The sequence below is a fragment of the Sus scrofa genome, chromosome 9, assembly GCF_000003025.6.
Source record: "Sus scrofa isolate TJ Tabasco breed Duroc chromosome 9, Sscrofa11.1, whole genome shotgun sequence".
NCBI lineage: Eukaryota > Metazoa > Chordata > Mammalia > Artiodactyla > Suidae > Sus > Sus scrofa.
In genome coordinates this window covers 115,914,569-115,933,625 of record NC_010451.4, presented here as the reverse complement: position 1 = coordinate 115,933,625, position 19,057 = coordinate 115,914,569, and the positions used below count along the sequence as shown (strand labels likewise).

Below are 19,057 nucleotides of genomic sequence, written 5' to 3'. Positions count from 1 at the left end.
TGGAACAATCTTTGTTATTTAGGACTATACTTAGTGTTGTCTTATATCGCTCACTAATTGCTACTATTGCTCCTCAGATATTGTGACTAAGGAAACTCTTTCTTTTTCATTTCCCAAATGTCCCCTGGGATGGGGGCAGGGGTCACAAAGAGACTACAGGTTGGTGGGTATCCTGGACATGGTGTTCTTGGCCCTGACATCGTTTGCAAAAATATTTGTACTTGAATGTCTTTTGGTTGATCATCCACTTTCCAGTTTGTTATAGATTTTTCACATTTATGCTCCTTGTCTGTGTCCTGAGGGCATTTGAATCTGCTGTCTCCAGATAAGCAAACCCAAGCCACAGACTCTGAGGGAAATATATCCCCCGAAAGCCTCTTTTGCCAGGCTTTCATGGGAAACTTCCATTTGCTGAAGAACAAGGTCCCCCCTCAAAATCTCAGAGCACACCAAAGTGCAGAGACCCAAATGCCATCAATGAAAGAAACAAAAGTTAACGCTTTAACTTTCTTTTTTCTTATTTTCCTTTCTAGAGTTACATATAATCATATGCCTCTGCTTGGACATTTTTGGAAGCACAGTATGTGGATATTGGTGTGCAAGGATCATTCAGTTTATATTGACTGACCTTTTTAGCAATACGCTGACCAATATCGTTCTTTGTATTTCAATGGTGTACATGACTTTCTACATTGGTAAGGCAGAAACAGATACTCAAAGTGCTGTCCTTAAGTGAACTACATGCATTTTAATTTTCCCTTGTTCTTGAATCCAGTTGTTTCTTCTGAGTTGCTTCCCCTTAATGTGTCTCCTCTGTATGTCTTGTCATATTATCTTTCTGCCACCTCTAGCTCTTTCCTGGTCTCTCTCTCTCTCTTTTTTTTAATGGCTCTACCCATGCCATATGGAAATTCCTGGGCCAGGGATTGAATCCGAGCCATAGCTGTTACCCAAGCCCCAGCCGTGGCAATGCCAGATCATTTAACCCACTGCTCCAGGCCAGGGATTGAACCCTCACCACCATAGAGACAATGCTGGATCCTTAACCCACTGCACTACAGAATGACCTTCTCCTGGTCTCTCTTAATATGCCCTTAATTTTAATTCCTTTGCATTCCTCTTCCGTATGGTTTTTTTCTTACTCTTTTTTAACTCCACCCTTTCACCTTACATTTAGTCACTGGCAGTCTCCTGGAAGGGGAATCGGAACTGAGCTAATTTCTGCCATGACCCTTAGCAAGCTGTCTCCAAAATGAGAAAGTTGGGAGAGATGCTCCTGAGATATTTTCTGGCTCAGCAGTACCCATTCAGTGGGTACCAACCCGAGGGGAGAAAATGGTGTAGAAAACGGTGGCCCTTACCTGAGGCAAAGAGGCAGGAAAGGAGAGGGAGAACTTAGGTATGTCCATATCTGGAAGAGAAGCAGGTGAGTGGAATAATCGCAGGAGTCAGTGCCTGGCACTGGTAGACCTTCAGCAATCATTTGCTAGTTTAGTCCAGTGAGATTGGGGATTAAATTTTTTACTCCCTTGACTGAGGGAACCAGTTCCCCAAAGGCATGGCAAAAACATGGCCAAATTCTATTTCTGCTCTTACCATGCACAGTAGAACAACTTTCGTCCATGAAAGATATCAGTTATCAAGAGGTTAATTACTCCTTTTTTCACCTCCAGTTACCAAACAGCTCTGCTTCCACTGTAGATAAATTGCCACCTGATGTTGCGCATTACCCCAAATCAGTAAAATTATAAAAAACATTCACTGTAGGGTCATTTCTTTCAACTTCCTTCATTTTTTACCTCCCTTGTATACCTATTATGAATGCCTTAGATGTCTGAAGAAAAAAGTTTAATGTTTCTTTTTGTTCTCATTAAACCATGAGGTGGAGGTGGAGGTTGTCTCAAATTCATCTTTTTATTTATTCTGTTTTCTGTTCCCCCAGGCAAGCCCAGCGCTTGCCATGTGCCCAATAGTAATTTAACACATGGTAGTTAAATAAATTACTAGTGCTTAAAGATCTTTGGTATTAGGAAGACTTGAATTCAAATCCCATGTTCACAATTTACTAGCTTGGTGACATTGAAATATTACCTAAACTCTCTAAGCTTTAGTTAGTTTCCTGACCTATAAAAGTGATACAATCTAACCTAATTTAGAGGGGCGTTGCTGGCATTAATGAAACAGTATATTGTGTGACTCACTAGTGTCTCTTACCAGCTTGCAAGAGCTGATTTTGCACTTCTCTTCCCAAGGCTGTATATGAGTGACATGATGTTGGTAGCTTGAAATTGGCCATAGTGGCACTATGGAAATTGTCAGGCACTACCAATTTTTTTTTTTTTTTTTTTTTTTTGTCTTTTTAGGGCCACACCCGTAGCATATGGAGTTTCCCAGGCTAGGAGTCAAATCGGAGCTGTAACAGCCGGTCTACACCACAGCAACGCAGGATCTGAGCCGCGTCTATGACCTACACCATGGATCCTTAACCCACTGAGTGAGGCCAGAGATTAAACCTGAATCCTCATGAATCTAGTCAGATTCATTTCTGCTGATCCACTACAGGACCCCCCGCCCCGTAATTTTTTTTTTTAAACCCAGTTTGCTGGTTTTAAACACATCAGTCCAGTACATCAGTGGACTCAATGTAGGGCAGCCAATAAAAGTTGGTTCCCTTTCCTTCTAACTCATGGAGGTGTTTCCAGTCAGTGCTTGAGAGGCCAGGAATAGATTCACCCTCTCAGCTTTCAGAAGAAAACACTGCTGCAAAGCCTTGATCTTGGACCTCTAGCCTCCAGACTATGAGACAATAAATTCCTGTTAAGACACTTAGTCTGTGGTACTCTGTTACAGCAGTCCCAGGTAGCCAGTAATCCTCCTTCTTCCTTTACAATTTCCTCTGCTTTAGGAATTAAAAACAATTTTGGGGAGTTTTTTACTCTTATACTTAATCAGATCCTGACAGCAAAAGTCAGTGACAGATAGTTATAAGAGGTTTGATTTCCAGAAAGCTAAACACAGGTAAAATTTTTGTTTACATATTCTCTAGTGTTACATTTCTGTCCTGTTATCTAATTTTATTTTTTCCCGTCACCAATGAATACAGTGTTAACGGGCTTACATCCAGGAAGTGTCTGATTGGGGTTAGAGAGTCACCTCTTTGAGCACAGGCAGCGATCTCCATTTTTGTCTCTGTCGGGTGAAATTCACAACACCTGAACTTTTAGAAATCACTTGTTTCCAGACAATCATTCATAGTCAAAAAATTGTGCAGACATTGCCACACAGACCAAAGACATATTGGAACATTCTCCGCTGACAGATAGTGTAGTTAGAAATACTGCTATATCAGCCCATGGAGGAAAATTTGCCTTTAGTATATAAAAGTCACTCTAAGAGAGTCAATGTATAATTCATGAAAGATGGTGGGTTATATCAAAGTCTAGGCCGGAGATACAGCAACAGAGGTGGTGTGAGGGATTTGTCCTGGCAGAAGGAATATTTTATCAAGTGACATTGGTCAGAATTTCTGGGGAATGGAGATAATAAAAAGCAGATGGGCTTTAGTCATTTTATTGCCTTAAAATACTCTACAGACAGTGCATTCCCTTCTTGCCTAGGCCCAGGCTGACTTTTCCTGCTGTCTCTTTTTTGTTGTATCATTGGTCCAGGTTATCAATGTCAAAGGACTTCAATCATCATCCTAATATTTTTCTAGTTAGGAAAGATCCATTCCTGAATCCTGCTACTTTTAGGGAACAAATCCCTTTGGTTCTCCCATTAGGAGGACCTTCACTTTTCCTGAACCAGGGAGAGAGAGTGGGATTGAGAGAACCACTTTCCTGTGGCATCAGTTTTCTGTGATGATTTCTTTCCATTGAATCAGAAAAATTTTCCAACTCTGTTTTTGAATACTTGGGTTTATGCTGATGAAAATTACTTCTTTTATTGCATGTTCCATGAGTTTCCCCCCCTTCTTGAACATATATTAAATGCCATTAAATAGCATTTGTAATTTTTTTTTTATTTTCCCACTGTACAGCAAGGAGGTCAGGTTATCCTTACATGTATACATTACAATTATATTTTTCCCCCACCCTTTCTTCTGTTGCAACATGAGTATCTAGACAAAGTTCTCAATGCTATTCAGCAGGATCTCCTTGTAAATCTATTCTAAGTTGTGTCTGATAAGCCCAAGCTCCCGATCCCTCCCACTCCCTCCCCCTCCCATCAGGCAGCCACAAGTCTCTTCTCCAAGTCCATGATTTAAAAGATTTTGTTTTTCTAATTATAAAAGTAATACATATTCATTGTAGAATTTTGGAAAATTTCTGAAAAGTCAAAAAAGAAATCAGGAGTTCCCATGATGGCGCAGCGGAAACGAATCCAACTAGGAGCCATGAGGTTGTGGGTTCCATCCCTGGCCTTGATCAGTGGGTTAAGGATCCGGTGTTGCTTGTGAGCTGTGGTGTAGGTCATAGATGCGGTTCAGATCTGACGCTGCTGTGGCTGTGGTGTAGGCCAGTGGCTACAAGCTCCAATTAGACCCCTGGCCTGGAAACCTCCATACGCCCACGGGTGCGGCCCTAAAAAAAAAAAGACAAGAAAAAAAAAAAAGAAATCACCTACAAATCCATGTCATAAGTTTAGTGACTGATGCATTTTGGTATATATACTCAAACTTTAAAAAAATATCTATAAGTGTACATACATGTATTGATGTATGCATTCCCACCATATATTCTTATAATATTGGGATTATATTAAGTGATATTAGTTTTAAAATAAAGTTATTTAGTGTTTATCTCACAGCAGATTTTATCGCTAAGTAGTAACTGTTACTGAAAAAGACCAATGAGCTTTAAAAATCCCATAGTATGAGTTGCAGAAACAAGATTCCGAGAAACAGAAAATTGCCCTATCATCACAGTTCCCAATACTACTGGTTTTAGCATCATTGGTTATTTACATTAAATTCAGTTAAATAAGAAGGTAAAAAGAAATCTAAAATGGAGTGAAGTGATTCGTTAAACCAAGAAATAATAAAATCCTCTTCAAATTAATTAACAGTATAAATTTACTGGGCAGTTAAACTGAACATTTAAAATAATTTATAGCATAAGACTAATGATTAATAATTATTCCTTGTTTTAAAAGTATACCAAGCACCTTTTCATGTTATCTAGTTTCATCTTCACAACAACTCTATGAGGCAGTATGCTTTTATACCCATTTTACAAACGTAAGGACACTAATGGAGCAAGAGGAGATGACATTCTAAGAACCAGCTCTGCCCTGCTCCAAAGGGCTTCCCCTCCTGCCTTGCATGTTTTTTTCTTTCCTTCTGTCTGACATTGAAAATGTGCTATCTGAAGGTTCTGCCGCCTAGAACTGTTGGTATTTACGATATACAGCCATTTTTCATATTTGGTTTTCCTGCCTCAGAATACATTTACAAATTTGTTTAGATCCCCAAGAATTACAGTCGTAGGAGAGTCTACCTCAGGTTTCAGGACAGCAGGCCTCAGGACCTGCGGTCACCAAGGCAGTACTGAGCCTGGACCACAGCGCCCCGGACATGCAGCACAGTATCCCTGAAGTGCTGGGCAGAGACTGTTAAACTTATTTTCATTAGCTCTTTCCTCAAGGATGGCCAATGGCAGGGCTTGGCAGACTACAGCCTGTGGGCCAAATATGCCTATTTTTTGTATATCCCACAAGCTGAGAATGGTTTTTACATTTTAAAATGGTTAAAAAAAAAGAAGAATATTTTGCAGCATAAAAAATGTACAGTTCAAATTTCAGTATTATTTATGGAGCAGTCATTTGTTTATATATTATCTATGACTGCTTATACACTGGAACAGCTGAATTGATTTGCTGTAACTGAGACCGTACGGCTCACAAAAACTAAATATTTACCATGGGATCCTTCACAAACAATTTGTGTTGACTGCTGATCTAAGGATTAGGCCAATCCCTTTAAGCAACTTTCCAGGAACTACTACTACTCTTTTAAGTGTCCCAATAATTCTTCACTTGAGATAAGGTAGCTCAGTGTGTAGATTTGAATATATAACTAATTTTATTCATTTTTTTTCTCCCCAGTGGAATTTTTGGGAATGTCAGGTATGGTTGCTTTAGTCACTGTAGGACTGAATTTAGATTCCTTAAGCTTTAAACCGAGGATCGAGTTAATAATTACTAAGTAAGTCTCCTATTGTGTACTTAGTATAGATCTCATAGAATTTTAGAGTTTGAGTGGTCCTGCCTTCATTAATATTAATAAAATTCCCTTTTTATAACTTTTTTCTACTTTTACTTTTAACTACTAGTTATATTTGAAAAGAACTTAAGCTTCCAACAATTCCTGACATCAGTTGGTATTCCTATTATGAATAAAGAATCAGTGACACAGAGATCACAGTGCTTTTTAATACATATAATTCTTTGATAAAAATTTACATTGAATTGTGGGAAGTTTAAAAATACTTTATTCCTTTGTTTCTTTCATAATGTGCCTGAATGACAATATCTGAGTATGGGAAGAACTGCAAAAGTAAAGTAGCAGAAAGATGCAACACCAGCAAACTCTTATTTAGCTTTCACATCTGCTGTCGTATGGACATCTGTGGATAGAGGAAAAGCCATTTGCCTATCTTCTCAGGAAAATGAGTTAGCTATTCTCTGAGGGACTATGCTAAAATACAGAATTGCTGTAGAATTATTTCACACCTAATCATAGTCTAGCATAGAAATTCTCACATTGGATGAAAGTAAACATTGAAATGAGAATTCATTATTCTGAATTTTCCCATGAAGATTTATTGCTTCAATATAAAGGGTTCATTTTTCTGAAATTATGTTTCCTACTTTTTTGATGTGTAAAGTGTCATTTCTCTTATGAAGTTCTAGTCATAGAAGATCAAACTTTTTAAAAAATAATTCTTTTTTTTAAAATAATTCTAAGTAGCAAAATAAGAAATTGGCACCTGTAACTTATACTAGTTTTGTATGTATATGAATGAGATTTTATTGATTTTTTTTTCTTTTCTTTTTTTTTTTAGGGCAACACCCACAGCATTTGGAAGTTCCCTGGCTAGGGGTCCAATTGGAGCTGTAGCTGCTGGCCTATGCCACAGCCATAGCAACACCAGATCCGAGCCACGTTTGTGATCTACACTGCTGCTCACAGCAATGCCAGATCCTTAACCTACTGAGAAAGGCCAGGGATTGAACCCGCGACCCCATGGATACTAGTTGGATTCGTTACCACTGAGCCATAATGGGAACTCTGACAATGTACTGATTTTTAAAACCCAGAGCTTGGAAATAACTAGTTCTGCTTTTTTGGCATCCCATAGATTTTGGTGTATTGTGGTTTTTTTTTTTTTGAATGATTTTTTTTCCATTATAGCTGGTTTATAGTGATCTGTCAATTTTCTACTGTAATTCCATAGATTTTGTATGGTTATGTTTTCATTGTCATTTTTCTCAAGGTATTCTCAAGGAAATGAAAAAGTTTCCTTTTTGAAAAACTTTCTTTTTCATTTCCTCATTGACCCATTGATTTTTTAGTAGCATGCTGTTTAGTCTCCATGTAGCCAGTTTTTTTCTCATTTCCTTTCCTGTGGTTGATTTCTAGTTTCATGCCATTGTGGTCAGAAAAGATGCTTGAGGTAATTTCTATACCTTTAAATTTGTTGAGGTTAGTTTTGTGCCCCAGAATGTGGTCAATCCTAGAGAATGTTTCATATGCAATTGAAAAGAATGTATATTCTGTGGGTTATTATTATTTTTATTTTTTGGATGTAATGTCCTGAAAATACCAATTAAGTCCAACTGTTCCATTGTATCATTTAGGATCTATGCTGCCTTGTTGATTTTCTGTCCAGAGGATCTGTCCATTGGTGTGAGTGTGGTGTTAAAGTCTCCTACTATTATTGTATTCTCATCAATTTCTCCTTTTATGTCTGTTAGTATTTGTTTTATGATTTTGGGTGCTCCTATATTACGGGAATATATATTGACAAATGTAATATCCTTTTGTTGAATTGATCCTTTTATCATTAAATAGTGTCCTTTTTCTTTATAGCCTTGTTTTAAAGCCTCTTTTGTCTGAGTATTGTGACTCTTGCTTTCCTGTTATTTCCATTTGCATGAAATACCTTTTTTCATCCCCTCATTTTCAATTTATATGTGTTCTTTGCCCTAAGGTAGGTCTCTTGTAAACAGCATATTATAGGGTTTTATATTTTTATCCCATCTGCCACTCTGTGTGTTTTGACTGGAGTATTCACATTGACTTTTATGGTAAATAGGTATTTATTGCAATTTTAAACCTTGTTTTCCAGTTGATTGTATGTTTCTCCTTTATTCCTTTCTTTTTCTTTCTTTCTTTTTTTTTTTTTTTTTTTGGTTGGATGATTTCCTTTATTTTATACTTGTGTCCTCTTCTGTTTGTTTTTTGTAAATGTATTATTTGTTGATTTGTGGTTGCCCTGTTTTTCAAGTGTGTTTAATCATTCCTATATCTGCTTGCTTTTACTGATAGGCTCAAATACATTTTTTTTTTTTTTTTTTTTTGTCTTTTGTCTTTTTTGTTGTTGTTGTTGTTGTTGTTGTTGCTATTTCTTGGGCCGCTCCCGCGGCATATGGAGGTTCCCAGGCTAGGGGTCAAATCGGAGCTGTAGCCACCAGCCTACGTCAGAGCCACAGCAACGCGGGATCCGAGCCGCGTCTGCAACCTACACCACAGCTCACGGCAACGCCGGATCGTTAACCCACTGAGCAAGGGCAGGGATCGAACCTGCAACCTCATGGTTCCTAGTCGGATTCGTTAACCACTGCGCCACGACGGGAACTCCTCAAATACATTTTTTAAAAAAGTCTATGTATTCTTACTCTCCTTCCCAACATTTTATGATTTTGATGTCCCTTTTTACATCTCTTCTTTATCCTTTTGCTGTTCCTTGTGTTTTTTGTCACTTTCACAAATAGGGTTTTTTTTTTTTTCTTTTTGATCTATATACTGGCTTATTTAAGTGATTACTTTCCAGTATTGATTTCCTCCATTCTATATCTTCTTACTTCTTTCCTTTTTAGAGGAGAATTTTCAGTATGTCTTTTATGATAGGTTTAGTATTGCTATAGTCTTTTACTTTTTGTCTTCTGCGAAGTTATTTATTTCCCCTTCTATTTTAAATGATAATGTTGCTGGACAGAGTATTCTAGATTGTGAATTTTTCCCTTTTAGAACTTTGAATGTATCCTGCCACTCTCTTTTGGCCTTTAGTGTTTCTCTGAAGCCTGAGTCTCAGTGCCTAGCCCCCACCTGAGTATCTTAGACTGTGGTGGACCAGGTGGTGGTACCGATTGTCTATGTGGCTCTCTCTCTGATTTGCCTTCCTTGGATCAGCTATTGTGATTTTTTTTGGAGGCTTTGAGTCTCTCTGACCTGGCTGATCTCCATGTCAGTTAGGTGGCCTTCCCAGGTGTGGATTCCTTTCCTCACAGCTTCCTCTCAGGTCCTGTCCTAATTCTTTTTTTTTTTTTTTTCTCTTCTCTCTCTCCCTCTCTCTTTTCTTTTTTCCTTTTGTTCTACCCAATTATGTGGAGGGTTTCTTGCCCTTTTTTGGAAATACTAGATCTTCTGCCAGTGTTCAGTAGATTTTCTATATGAATCATTTTACATGTAGATTTTTTTGATGTGTTTGTGGGGGAAGGCAAGCACCATGTCCTATTCCTCTACCATCTTTATCCCACCCCCGAGTCCTTTCTTAATATCTACTGTGACCTGGACATTGTAGCCTAGGTTTGAGGCTGATAAGTCCCTTCTCAGAAGATGCCCATTATTAAGTGGTAGACATGTTTATGTAAGAAACTGATAATTTGTGTAAATAGGTATATATTTATCAGGATCTTACTATATGAAAAGCATTTTTTAAGGTCCTCTGAAGACATTTAAAAAGTTATTCTACTCAATTGTTCCATAGTTTCTGAATTTTTATAAAACTAAGCTTTGGGGTTTGAGTTCCCACTCATACCCTTTTGTTCTAGAAGTTCTGAATCTATTGAATCAAGAGATGGGGATCAAAGAGAGAGGATCAAACTACCTGCTTGACTGGAGTAATGCTGTATCAGGAAACATGGTTTATATCTGAAGCTAAAATAAGGCTACAGAATACCTCTTTCCTAGTATAGATCTTGAGACCTACCTATAGGAAGACTGGTTGGTGGGACAGACAACAGTTACCCAGCCATCTGAAAGGGAAAGTCTGAAATGGGGCATGTGGGGGGGACCAAGAAAAGGCAGGACTTGAAATCTGCCTATGGAAAGCAGACCTGCCCCTAACCTGGGTGTGTTACCACATGGAACCAGAACAGCCCCATGCCCTAAATGCTGTGCTTTGGTCTCTCATTAATAACATTTGGGGGTGGGGCTAGATATATAGAATTGTCAAAACAATCTGGGTGATTCTAATGCTCTTCTCTGCTTAAGAATCTGGATCGTGTAGGTGACAGCTGCTGTAGGGATTCAGAGGAGGCTAACCTCCAGTGAGAGAGTTGAGGATATTTTCCTGAGGAATATGGGATTAGAGTGAGCCTTACAAGATTTTTAGGAATTCAGGGGATGAGGAAGCAGACAGAAGACACTTTCAGGATAAGGGACTTTCATGCAATTCAGAAAAAAGTGTGCAGAGGGCATCACAGAGTAAGCTTTCACAAAGCCAATGTTACCCATGAGGTTCCTTGTGGCAGCCTCAGCTGTGGCTTCAGCTGTGGGCCTGACAGTTGACATGCTGCCAACTTATCTCAGCAAAACTGCCCTGTCACCAACCTGGGAGGTTGGGAATCCATATTTTTCTGCCTTGCCCTTGCTATTCTGTGGTGAGAGGCAGCCCACTGGTACTGGTATGATGAGAGTAATGATAAAAATGGAACCAGATGTATTTTAGTGCCAACAAATATACTTTTATTTTAATTAAATTAATTTTTATTTAGGTATAGTTTATGTATAACATATTAGCTTCAGTTATACAACATAGTGATTGAATATTTTTATAGATTATACTCCATTTAAATCCAAAATAATAGCTATATTTCCCTATGCTATGCAATATATCCTTGTTGCTTATTTATTTTATACGTAGTAGTTTGTACCTCAATCCCCTACCCCATCTTATTTTTCCACCTCTCTACTAGTAACCATTAGTTTGTTCTCTATGTCTGTGAGTCTGTTTCTGATTCCAATAAGATACTTTAAAATGTTGTTTATAACAGTGATGGAGGCAAGGACCTCTACTGAGACAGGAATGGCACATCTGTGATAGATGCTTTTATGTGAAAAGGAAACTATTTAAAAAACACATTCCTTAAATTGTGATCTCCTTTCCATCTATCCTAGGTTTCTAATAATGTTTTCATATGTGTTCCAACATTTAATATATACTTTCTTTGGCATTGTGATTGGATGTGCTGAAATCAAGTATATTCAGTTTCAAACCATAGTTTTCATGTTCGTCTTATTTGTCACAGTTTGTCTTGCAAGGTAAGAATTACAGTTTAAAGTTTACCTAGTGGACTTAGGTTTTCAAGCTCAGAATTAGAATTGGGAAGAAGTGGGTTATAGCAAAAAGAGCTCTGAACATGCCATCAGAAAACCTGTATTGTTATCATGGTCATGATAATAGCTTTCTGTGCAACTGAGGGAAAGCCTGTTTATTCTTCAAGTTTTCATCTGTAAAATGAGAAGGGGCAGAACAGCAGCATCAGCATAACTTAGGAGCTTGGTAGAAATGCATATTCACGGGCCCATCCCATTTCACTGAACTGAATCTCTGGAGATGAGATCCAGGAACCTAGTTCAAGATGCATGTGGGGAGTTCCCGTCGTGGCGCAGTGGTTAACGAATCCGACTAGGAACCATGAGGTTGCGGGTTCGATCCCTGCCCTTGCTCAGTGGGTTAAGGATCCGGCGTTGCCGTGAGCTGTGGTGTAGGTTGCAGACGCGGCTCGGATCCCGTGTTGCTGTGGCTCTGGCGTAGGCTGGTGGCTACAGCTCCGATTAGACCCCTAGCCTGGGAACCTCCATATGCCGCGGGAGCGGCCCAAGAAATAGCAACAACAACAACAACAACAAAACAACAACAAAAAAGACAAAAGACAAAAAAAAAAAAAAAAAAGATGCATGTTAAAGAGTGGATCTCTTTTAATGAAAGACTTACAATTCCTGGATTCTTATTAGGGTTCCTGAATCATTTGCTTTTTGCTTCTAATTTCAGCCATAGAACTCATCATTAGGACATTCAGAGCATCCTTGTGCTTTGGATTATTTGTGTTCATTTCCCACCAATCCTTTTGTTTTAAAAATGTTTCTGCTGCCCTTTGTCAATCAGAATTGATGGAGCATACAAAGAACAAAAATGTTAAAGAAAGAAAGGATGCTTGTTAAAGAGCGCCAGTGGACCAGATTAATGGCTTCTAACATTTTTTGACTTTCATTATCATTTGTTATCATCATAACTATGATAAGGCCATTTATTAAGCACTAACTATATACATTATGCCATTAATATTATACAACCCTTTAAGGTAGGTGTTATTGCATCAGACTTAACAGATGAAGCCCCAGAGAGAAAGTTAAAAACTTGACTAGAGTCACCAAATTGTAAGGACAGAGTTGAAATATAAACTCAACTCCCATGAGCTTGCGTTTTCTAAAATGGCATTGCCCATGCATGGCAGCTGTGTCGTCCATAAGAATACATGACGGTGTCTCTGACAACACTGTCATTTCCCCTGAGGACAGGGCTGGCTGAGAGCGCTTCCTTTATAAGATGGTCTGATGAAATGTTACTTCTGCTGATTCTGAGGGCCCTGCAGGCAACCCAGACAGGCACTCTCACACAGAAGGAGGTGTGTTCAATTTATGTTTATTTCCACCACAGGAGCACAAGTGCAAGCTGAGATTTGTCACAGTGTTTGAACAAGTATACATGGCTTTTTGCACATTGTTTGACTCAGCTACACATCTGTTTTCTCATTTTATCTGCATATGGACATTGGGAAATAAGAATTATCATCGCCATTTTGTAGATAAAAATGTCCAAGAAAAGTGAAGTACTTTGCTCAAGGTCAAATGGCTGATGAGTGCCAGGGATCTTGTGTAAACTTGTGGTTCCACATCACTGGAAAGAAAGACTTTAGTGGAGCGAGTCATCCTGAGGGGCCCTCAAAGTATGGATGGACTTTCCATAAGACACTTGTTGAGAAAACATTTCTGAGAAGACGAGCCAAACACAGGCCTGGCTCTAATAATCATTGCTAGCAGGTATTAAGAGCTGACCACATTCAAAACATCATTCTTAGCCCTATGAACATTGCATTATTTAATTAAATCTTTATAAAAGTCCTTTGAGGCAAGTGCAATTACCATTATTATCTTCATCTTACATATGAAAAAAAAAAATCAAGACTTAGAGAAGTTAAGTTAGTAAAAGAAGTTTAAATTTGAACCCAGCTAGCTGACTCCTGAGGTTTTGCTATACTGCCTCTCTGTTTTTGATGTCAGGAAATGACATAAAATTATTCTATTTTGGCTGGACTTAATGGTATTTTAGAGAAAGATCATTCAGTAAGGCAGAAAAGTTTGGTAAGAATTACTTTGCGGAGTTCCTGTCCTGGCACAGTGGTTAATGAATCTGACTAGGAACCATGAGGTTACGGGTTCAATCCCTGGCCTTGCTCAGTGGGTTAAGGATCCGGTGTTGCCGTGAGCTGTGGAGTAGGTTGCAGATGTGGCTTGGATCCCGTGTTGCTGTGGCTCTGGTGTAGGCCAGTGGCTACAGCTCCGATTAGACCCCTAGCCTGGGAACCTCTATATGCGGCAGGAGCGGCCCTAGAAAAGGCAGAAAGACAGAAAAAAAAAAAAAAAAAAAAGAGAATTACTTTGCAAAAGGCTTAAATGCAAGGCAGAGGGGTTTGCCCAAATTAATTATAAATATTACAGATGGCAAATTGTAGATTTTCTGTTTCTCAATGACAGGAATTCTCTAAATTGTCTTATAAATTTCCCAGCTAAGCAATTGATACACAACACAGTATCTTTTTTGAGGCTGAGAACATGTCAGTTTTATTTCTGCTTAAATTTCATTTGAAGGACGGTACTGATACTCTTTTAGTGCATATCTGCTAAAAACGGAATGTAAATTTTGGCACAGGGTCATATAGAAAAATGATCTGTAAAGAAAGGAGGCCCAAATTGAAATTATTTACATGGTATTTTGAGTATGATTCTGTGGGAGCTCAAGAAAAATTTGGTTAAGCTAAATTTATGCATGTGTCTATAATAATTTTACTTTTTGGTCATGATCTGAAGGTCCTTCTGGACAAACTTCTGAATCTAGTAATGGCCTTCCAGGGAACTTGACAGTGTTATTTGGTGTTTCCCTGTAACAATTTACTACCGACAGTAAACACCGGTGTTAATGATAATTTCTTGTATTTGTATGGAACTTACAGCATTATTTTTCAAGATTTGACTATGATAGGCAAAATTTAGGTAGTAGATTTGGTTAGTCCCAGAAATTTTGAACATCTTATCAATAAACTACATTGTCTTCTCTTTTCTGAAAAATTTCACATGAAATTTAGTGCTTACTACAGCATTTAAACCAAAAGTAATATTAATACATAAGGTGTGATTGTAAAAATAAGTGTTTTTCTCTCCATAGGTTAGTTACTATTGTATTAGTGAGCCCAATTCTGAGGCATTCAAGTTATGAGTACAATTGGAGATGGGCAGTTGTTATAGCATGGTCTGGAATTAAAGGAGTTTTTAGCTTACTCTTGGCTCCTGATATTCATAATCTGGCTGAACAAAAAGTAGAGTCACCACAGCTGGTAAGAAAAATCATGTCCCATGACTATTCATATATATTCATTTTTATTTTGTAGCATGTGTCACAGTACCCAGTAATAAAGCTAGCTGTTTTAAAAATTAGATTTGAAGAATGCCTTAAGTAGAAAGAAACTTTTGGAGCAAAGTTTATTTATATTAACAGTATAAAAGGGACTGAAAATCAAAGTCATGGTTTTGGACATGGGAGTCAGATGGGATCGAATCCTGGCTTCAGCTCTCACAGGCTGAGTTCTCCAGACTTGTGGAACACCTGACACTTAGTAAATGCTCAATAGATGTTACTGAACCGATAAATGTTGTTTTTCAATAGCTGTCAAAAAGAACGAAGAAAATAATGCCTCGTCCAGAACATTCCAATCCCTATAGCTCTCAGAGCAAAAACTGAAGTGCTCATTAAATACACCAAGGAAAGAAAGACTTTGTACATTTTGGAATTAAGGATCTAGTTATATTTATTTCTTTTAGGACTAATTAAAAATATTAGTTTCTTGAAAAAATTTAGCCAATTACTATGTTATCCGTATTGAAAGACAAAGTTCAGTTTCCTTTCACCTCTCCCTCAAAGCGTCTTGCCCATGGGTTCACCTGTGGGTTTCTGGGCAATCTGGTAGTAGCAACATCAGTGAGACTGAGACTTCAGGGAAGGTCCACAGAGCCCAGAGCATCTGCTGACAGCCTTTGGGCACCTCATCATTTGTAACAGCACTCTGTGAACTAGCTGGTTAAGTTGTTAGAAGTTTCTAAAAACCCCAGTGCCCCTCAATCATCTCCCAGTCAAATGAATCCCACACTGCTCCCAAGAGGGAGAAAAGCCTTGAATAATGGGAATTAAGAGCACTACCCTGGGAGTTCCCGTCATGGCACAGTGGTTAACGAATCTGACTAGGAACCATGAGGTTGCGGGTTCGGTCCCTGCCCTTGCTCAGTGGGTTAACGATCCGGCATTGCCGTGAGCTGTGGTGTAGGTTGCAGACGCGGCTCGGATCCCGCGTTGCTGTGGCTCTGGCGTAGGCCGGTGGTTACAGCTCCGATTTGACCCCTAGCCTGGGAACCTCCATATGCCGCGGGAGCGGCCCAAGAAATAGCAACAACAAAAAGACAAAAGACAAAAAAATTAAAAAAAAAAATAAAAAAAAAAGAGCACTACCCACCTCCCAAGAAATTTTAATCTGGAGATAGATGTGCAGAATTTCTTGATATTATTCCAACTTCAAGTTCAGAATTTTCTCTGCTTTGCTCTTTTGCTCCTGTCCCAGAAGCCCCTAGGAGTGCAGTATTTCACAAATGTCTTTTTTGAGAGGATCAACTATCACCCTCTCCATCTTGCATGTGGGGAAACTAAAACAGAGAACAGCATGTTAGTGAAAGAACTCAGATACCCTGACTCCCCAAAGAGTTTTTGTTTTGTTTTGTTTTGGCTGTACCAGGGCATGTAGAAGTTCCTAGGTCAGGGATTGAACCCCTGCTGCAGGTGCAACCTGTGCCACAACTTCAGTAATGCTGGATCCTTAATCTGCTGTGCTACAAGGGAACTTCCAGGAAGAGCTTATTTTGAATGGTGCTTAGAAAAAATGAAGTATCACAGTCCTCACCGTCTTTCCTGAGGATTTGCACTTCATAACTGGGAATTAATTTGGAGTTTGAACACACCTATAGTTTTGCGGTGACTTTGGGTCCTTCCATGTTCCAGAGGAAAAGAATAATAACCAATATCTGAGCTCCTTCAGCTTTCTGTTGTGCAAGGAATTGGCCCGAAACCAAGTCAATGATACGTTAAGTAACATTTGAGTGTCATTTTACAGTGTTTCTCAGATCTGTCTAATATTAAGAATCCCTGTGATACCACCCCAGACCTACAGAATCAGAATCTGCAGGGAAGAAGCCTGGGACTCGATATCCTTAGGAAGCCCTTCAGGTGCTTATGGTGATCAGTCAAGTTTGGGAAATACTCTCTGAAGAACATAATGCTAACTCCATTTTCAGTGAAGGACACTGAGACTCAGAGGGGTTAAGTTAACTAGCCTCTAATTATACGGCTAGTAAATGGCAGAGCCATGACCTACAATTGTGGTTATGCTTCTGCTTCTGCTGCTGCATGGAGCCTCTCTTGACCCATCACAGTCCCTAACTGCTTCTTTAGAGCTTATTGTGGGGCTATAGTAAATGTTTGTGGCAGGGGTACTTCCCTGTCCCCTGTGGTCACCTCTGCCTCTGCTGTTGCTGGGGTTCTTCCCCACCCCTGCAGGTTCTGCAGCCTCAGCCAAGTCTGAGATGCATCCACTGTGCTGACTTTGCATGGCTACTGCTGATGGCAGCAGCTGTGGAGAGCTCTTCTCTGGGCCCTTGCACCTCCCAGAAACTATGCAATCTATTTTTTTCTCACTCTGATTGAAAACTAATTTCCATGCCAGTAGGTTGATTATATTCACATAATATGAAGGTGTCCACATGACAACTTTTTTACCTTTACTTACTTATCAGAGACAGGTTAAAAGGTGTGGATTAAAGGAGAATCTTGTTAGTGGTTAATTGCACAGTGATTCCTTTTGGAGAACTTATTAATGTTTTGGTTCTATTTGTGTGGTTTGTTTTTCAGTTTATATTGTATATACAAGTAATATCATTAATGACTATGGGGATAAATTCATACATGATGACTCATTCAGCCAGGACATTAGGTAAAGTATAGCTATTCTTCATTAATTACTTGGGGAGGATAACACAAATAGATTACTGTTGGGGGTGGTGGAGATATTTCTTATGGAGCTCAAGAAATTGATTATGAAATCATTCATTTTCATTCACTCACTACTTATAGATGACACATTAATTGGGTTCTTGGTTCAGCCCATTTAACAGAAATCACATTACTAGTGGTTTAAAGAAGGCTTTGGTTTTTGTTTTTTCCCTCCATCAAAAGTCCAGAAGGGGGAGTTCCCACTGTGGCACAGTGGGTTGATGATACAGGTCGTCTCTGTGGCACTGTAGGTTGCAGCTTCAGCTCTGATTCTGTCTTTGGCCTGGGAATTTCCACATGCTATGAGGGTGGGAAAAAAAAAAAAAAAAGATCCAGAAGGGTGGGATGGTTTTGCTCCACAAGGTCCAGAGATCTCTGATCCTTCTCTTTTGTTGCTCCTCTGCTTCCTGGGGTGTTGCTCTTGTCTGCAGTGTAGAGGCTGGCTCACTGCCGCTATTATCTTCAGTCCAACCAACTAGAAAGAGAAAATGGGGGTGCGTGTGATGGTGGTGGTGATGGGCACTGGAGGGTAAGCAGCATCCTTTTAAGGGCACAATCCAGAAGTTGTGTGTATGTTTAACCCTCACATTCCACTGGCCACAACCTAGTCACATGGGCACACATGGGCAAGGGAAGCTGGGGAATATTATTTTAACCAACTGGCCATGTGTTCAGTCAAAAGTTAGAGATTCTATTGGGGAAGGAGGAAGGGGAGAATGGATGTTGGGAACAATCAGTAGGCTTGGCCAGAGTTGCCTCTTTATAGAAAAAAATTTGAGGTTGTTGATAATAAAATATGTAGACATAATAAAATCACAAATAGACCAATGATCGATAGAGAAATCAACAATAAAATAATCAGTGGCAGTGGAGTCAAGGGTGGGGAGAGAGGGTGGGATGGGATTACATGAAGTCTTAGAGTAGGGCCTTAGTGTCATCCAGTATCCCATGGCCTAGTCCTCAGCTTGGCTGGTGCAAAGAACTGACTCTCTCAGTGTGTCTAGAATTGACCAGCCTCCTGGAAATTTATATATGCTGCACTCACAGGAAAATGTAAAGAAGAAAATAAATTTATTAGTTTATAATGAGGATGATTTCTTTCTGCCTGAAGTGATTGTGACCTTTATTCAGGGTATTCACCTCTACATGCCAGTTTTCTTGATAAATCAAATTACTGATCAGAAGATTTCTTGGAAAGCATCAAACTAATGAGATCAATGGAAGGGTAATATTGAAGGAGAGTTCCTGTAACAGGGAACTAGCCTGGTGAATTTAGCCTGTCTGCTTTTGTCTTCACAGCCCTACCCACTCCTGAAACTGTGCCCCATCGACACTACTGCAGAACTTCCTGTGATAGCTTATCTCAAAGTCAAGGGCTCCAATATGTGAACAGGGATAGT

At 39.2% G+C, this 19,057-nt stretch overlaps 1 protein-coding gene across 1 annotated transcript in view; it reads left to right on the top strand.

Moving 5' to 3' along the window:
* LOC100624136 (ankyrin repeat domain-containing protein 45) overlaps window positions 1-19,057 on the top strand; it is a 119,366-nt gene that overhangs the window by 54,085 nt on the left and 46,224 nt on the right. Inside the window, exons 11-15 of the mRNA XM_021063653.1 lie at window positions 534-695; window positions 6,106-6,205; window positions 11,405-11,548; window positions 14,733-14,901; window positions 17,517-17,598. Of these exons, the coding sequence (XP_020919312.1) occupies window positions 534-695; window positions 6,106-6,205; window positions 11,405-11,548; window positions 14,733-14,901; window positions 17,517-17,598 (657 nt within the window). The remainder of the gene's footprint in view (window positions 1-533; window positions 696-6,105; window positions 6,206-11,404; window positions 11,549-14,732; window positions 14,902-17,516; window positions 17,599-19,057) is intronic.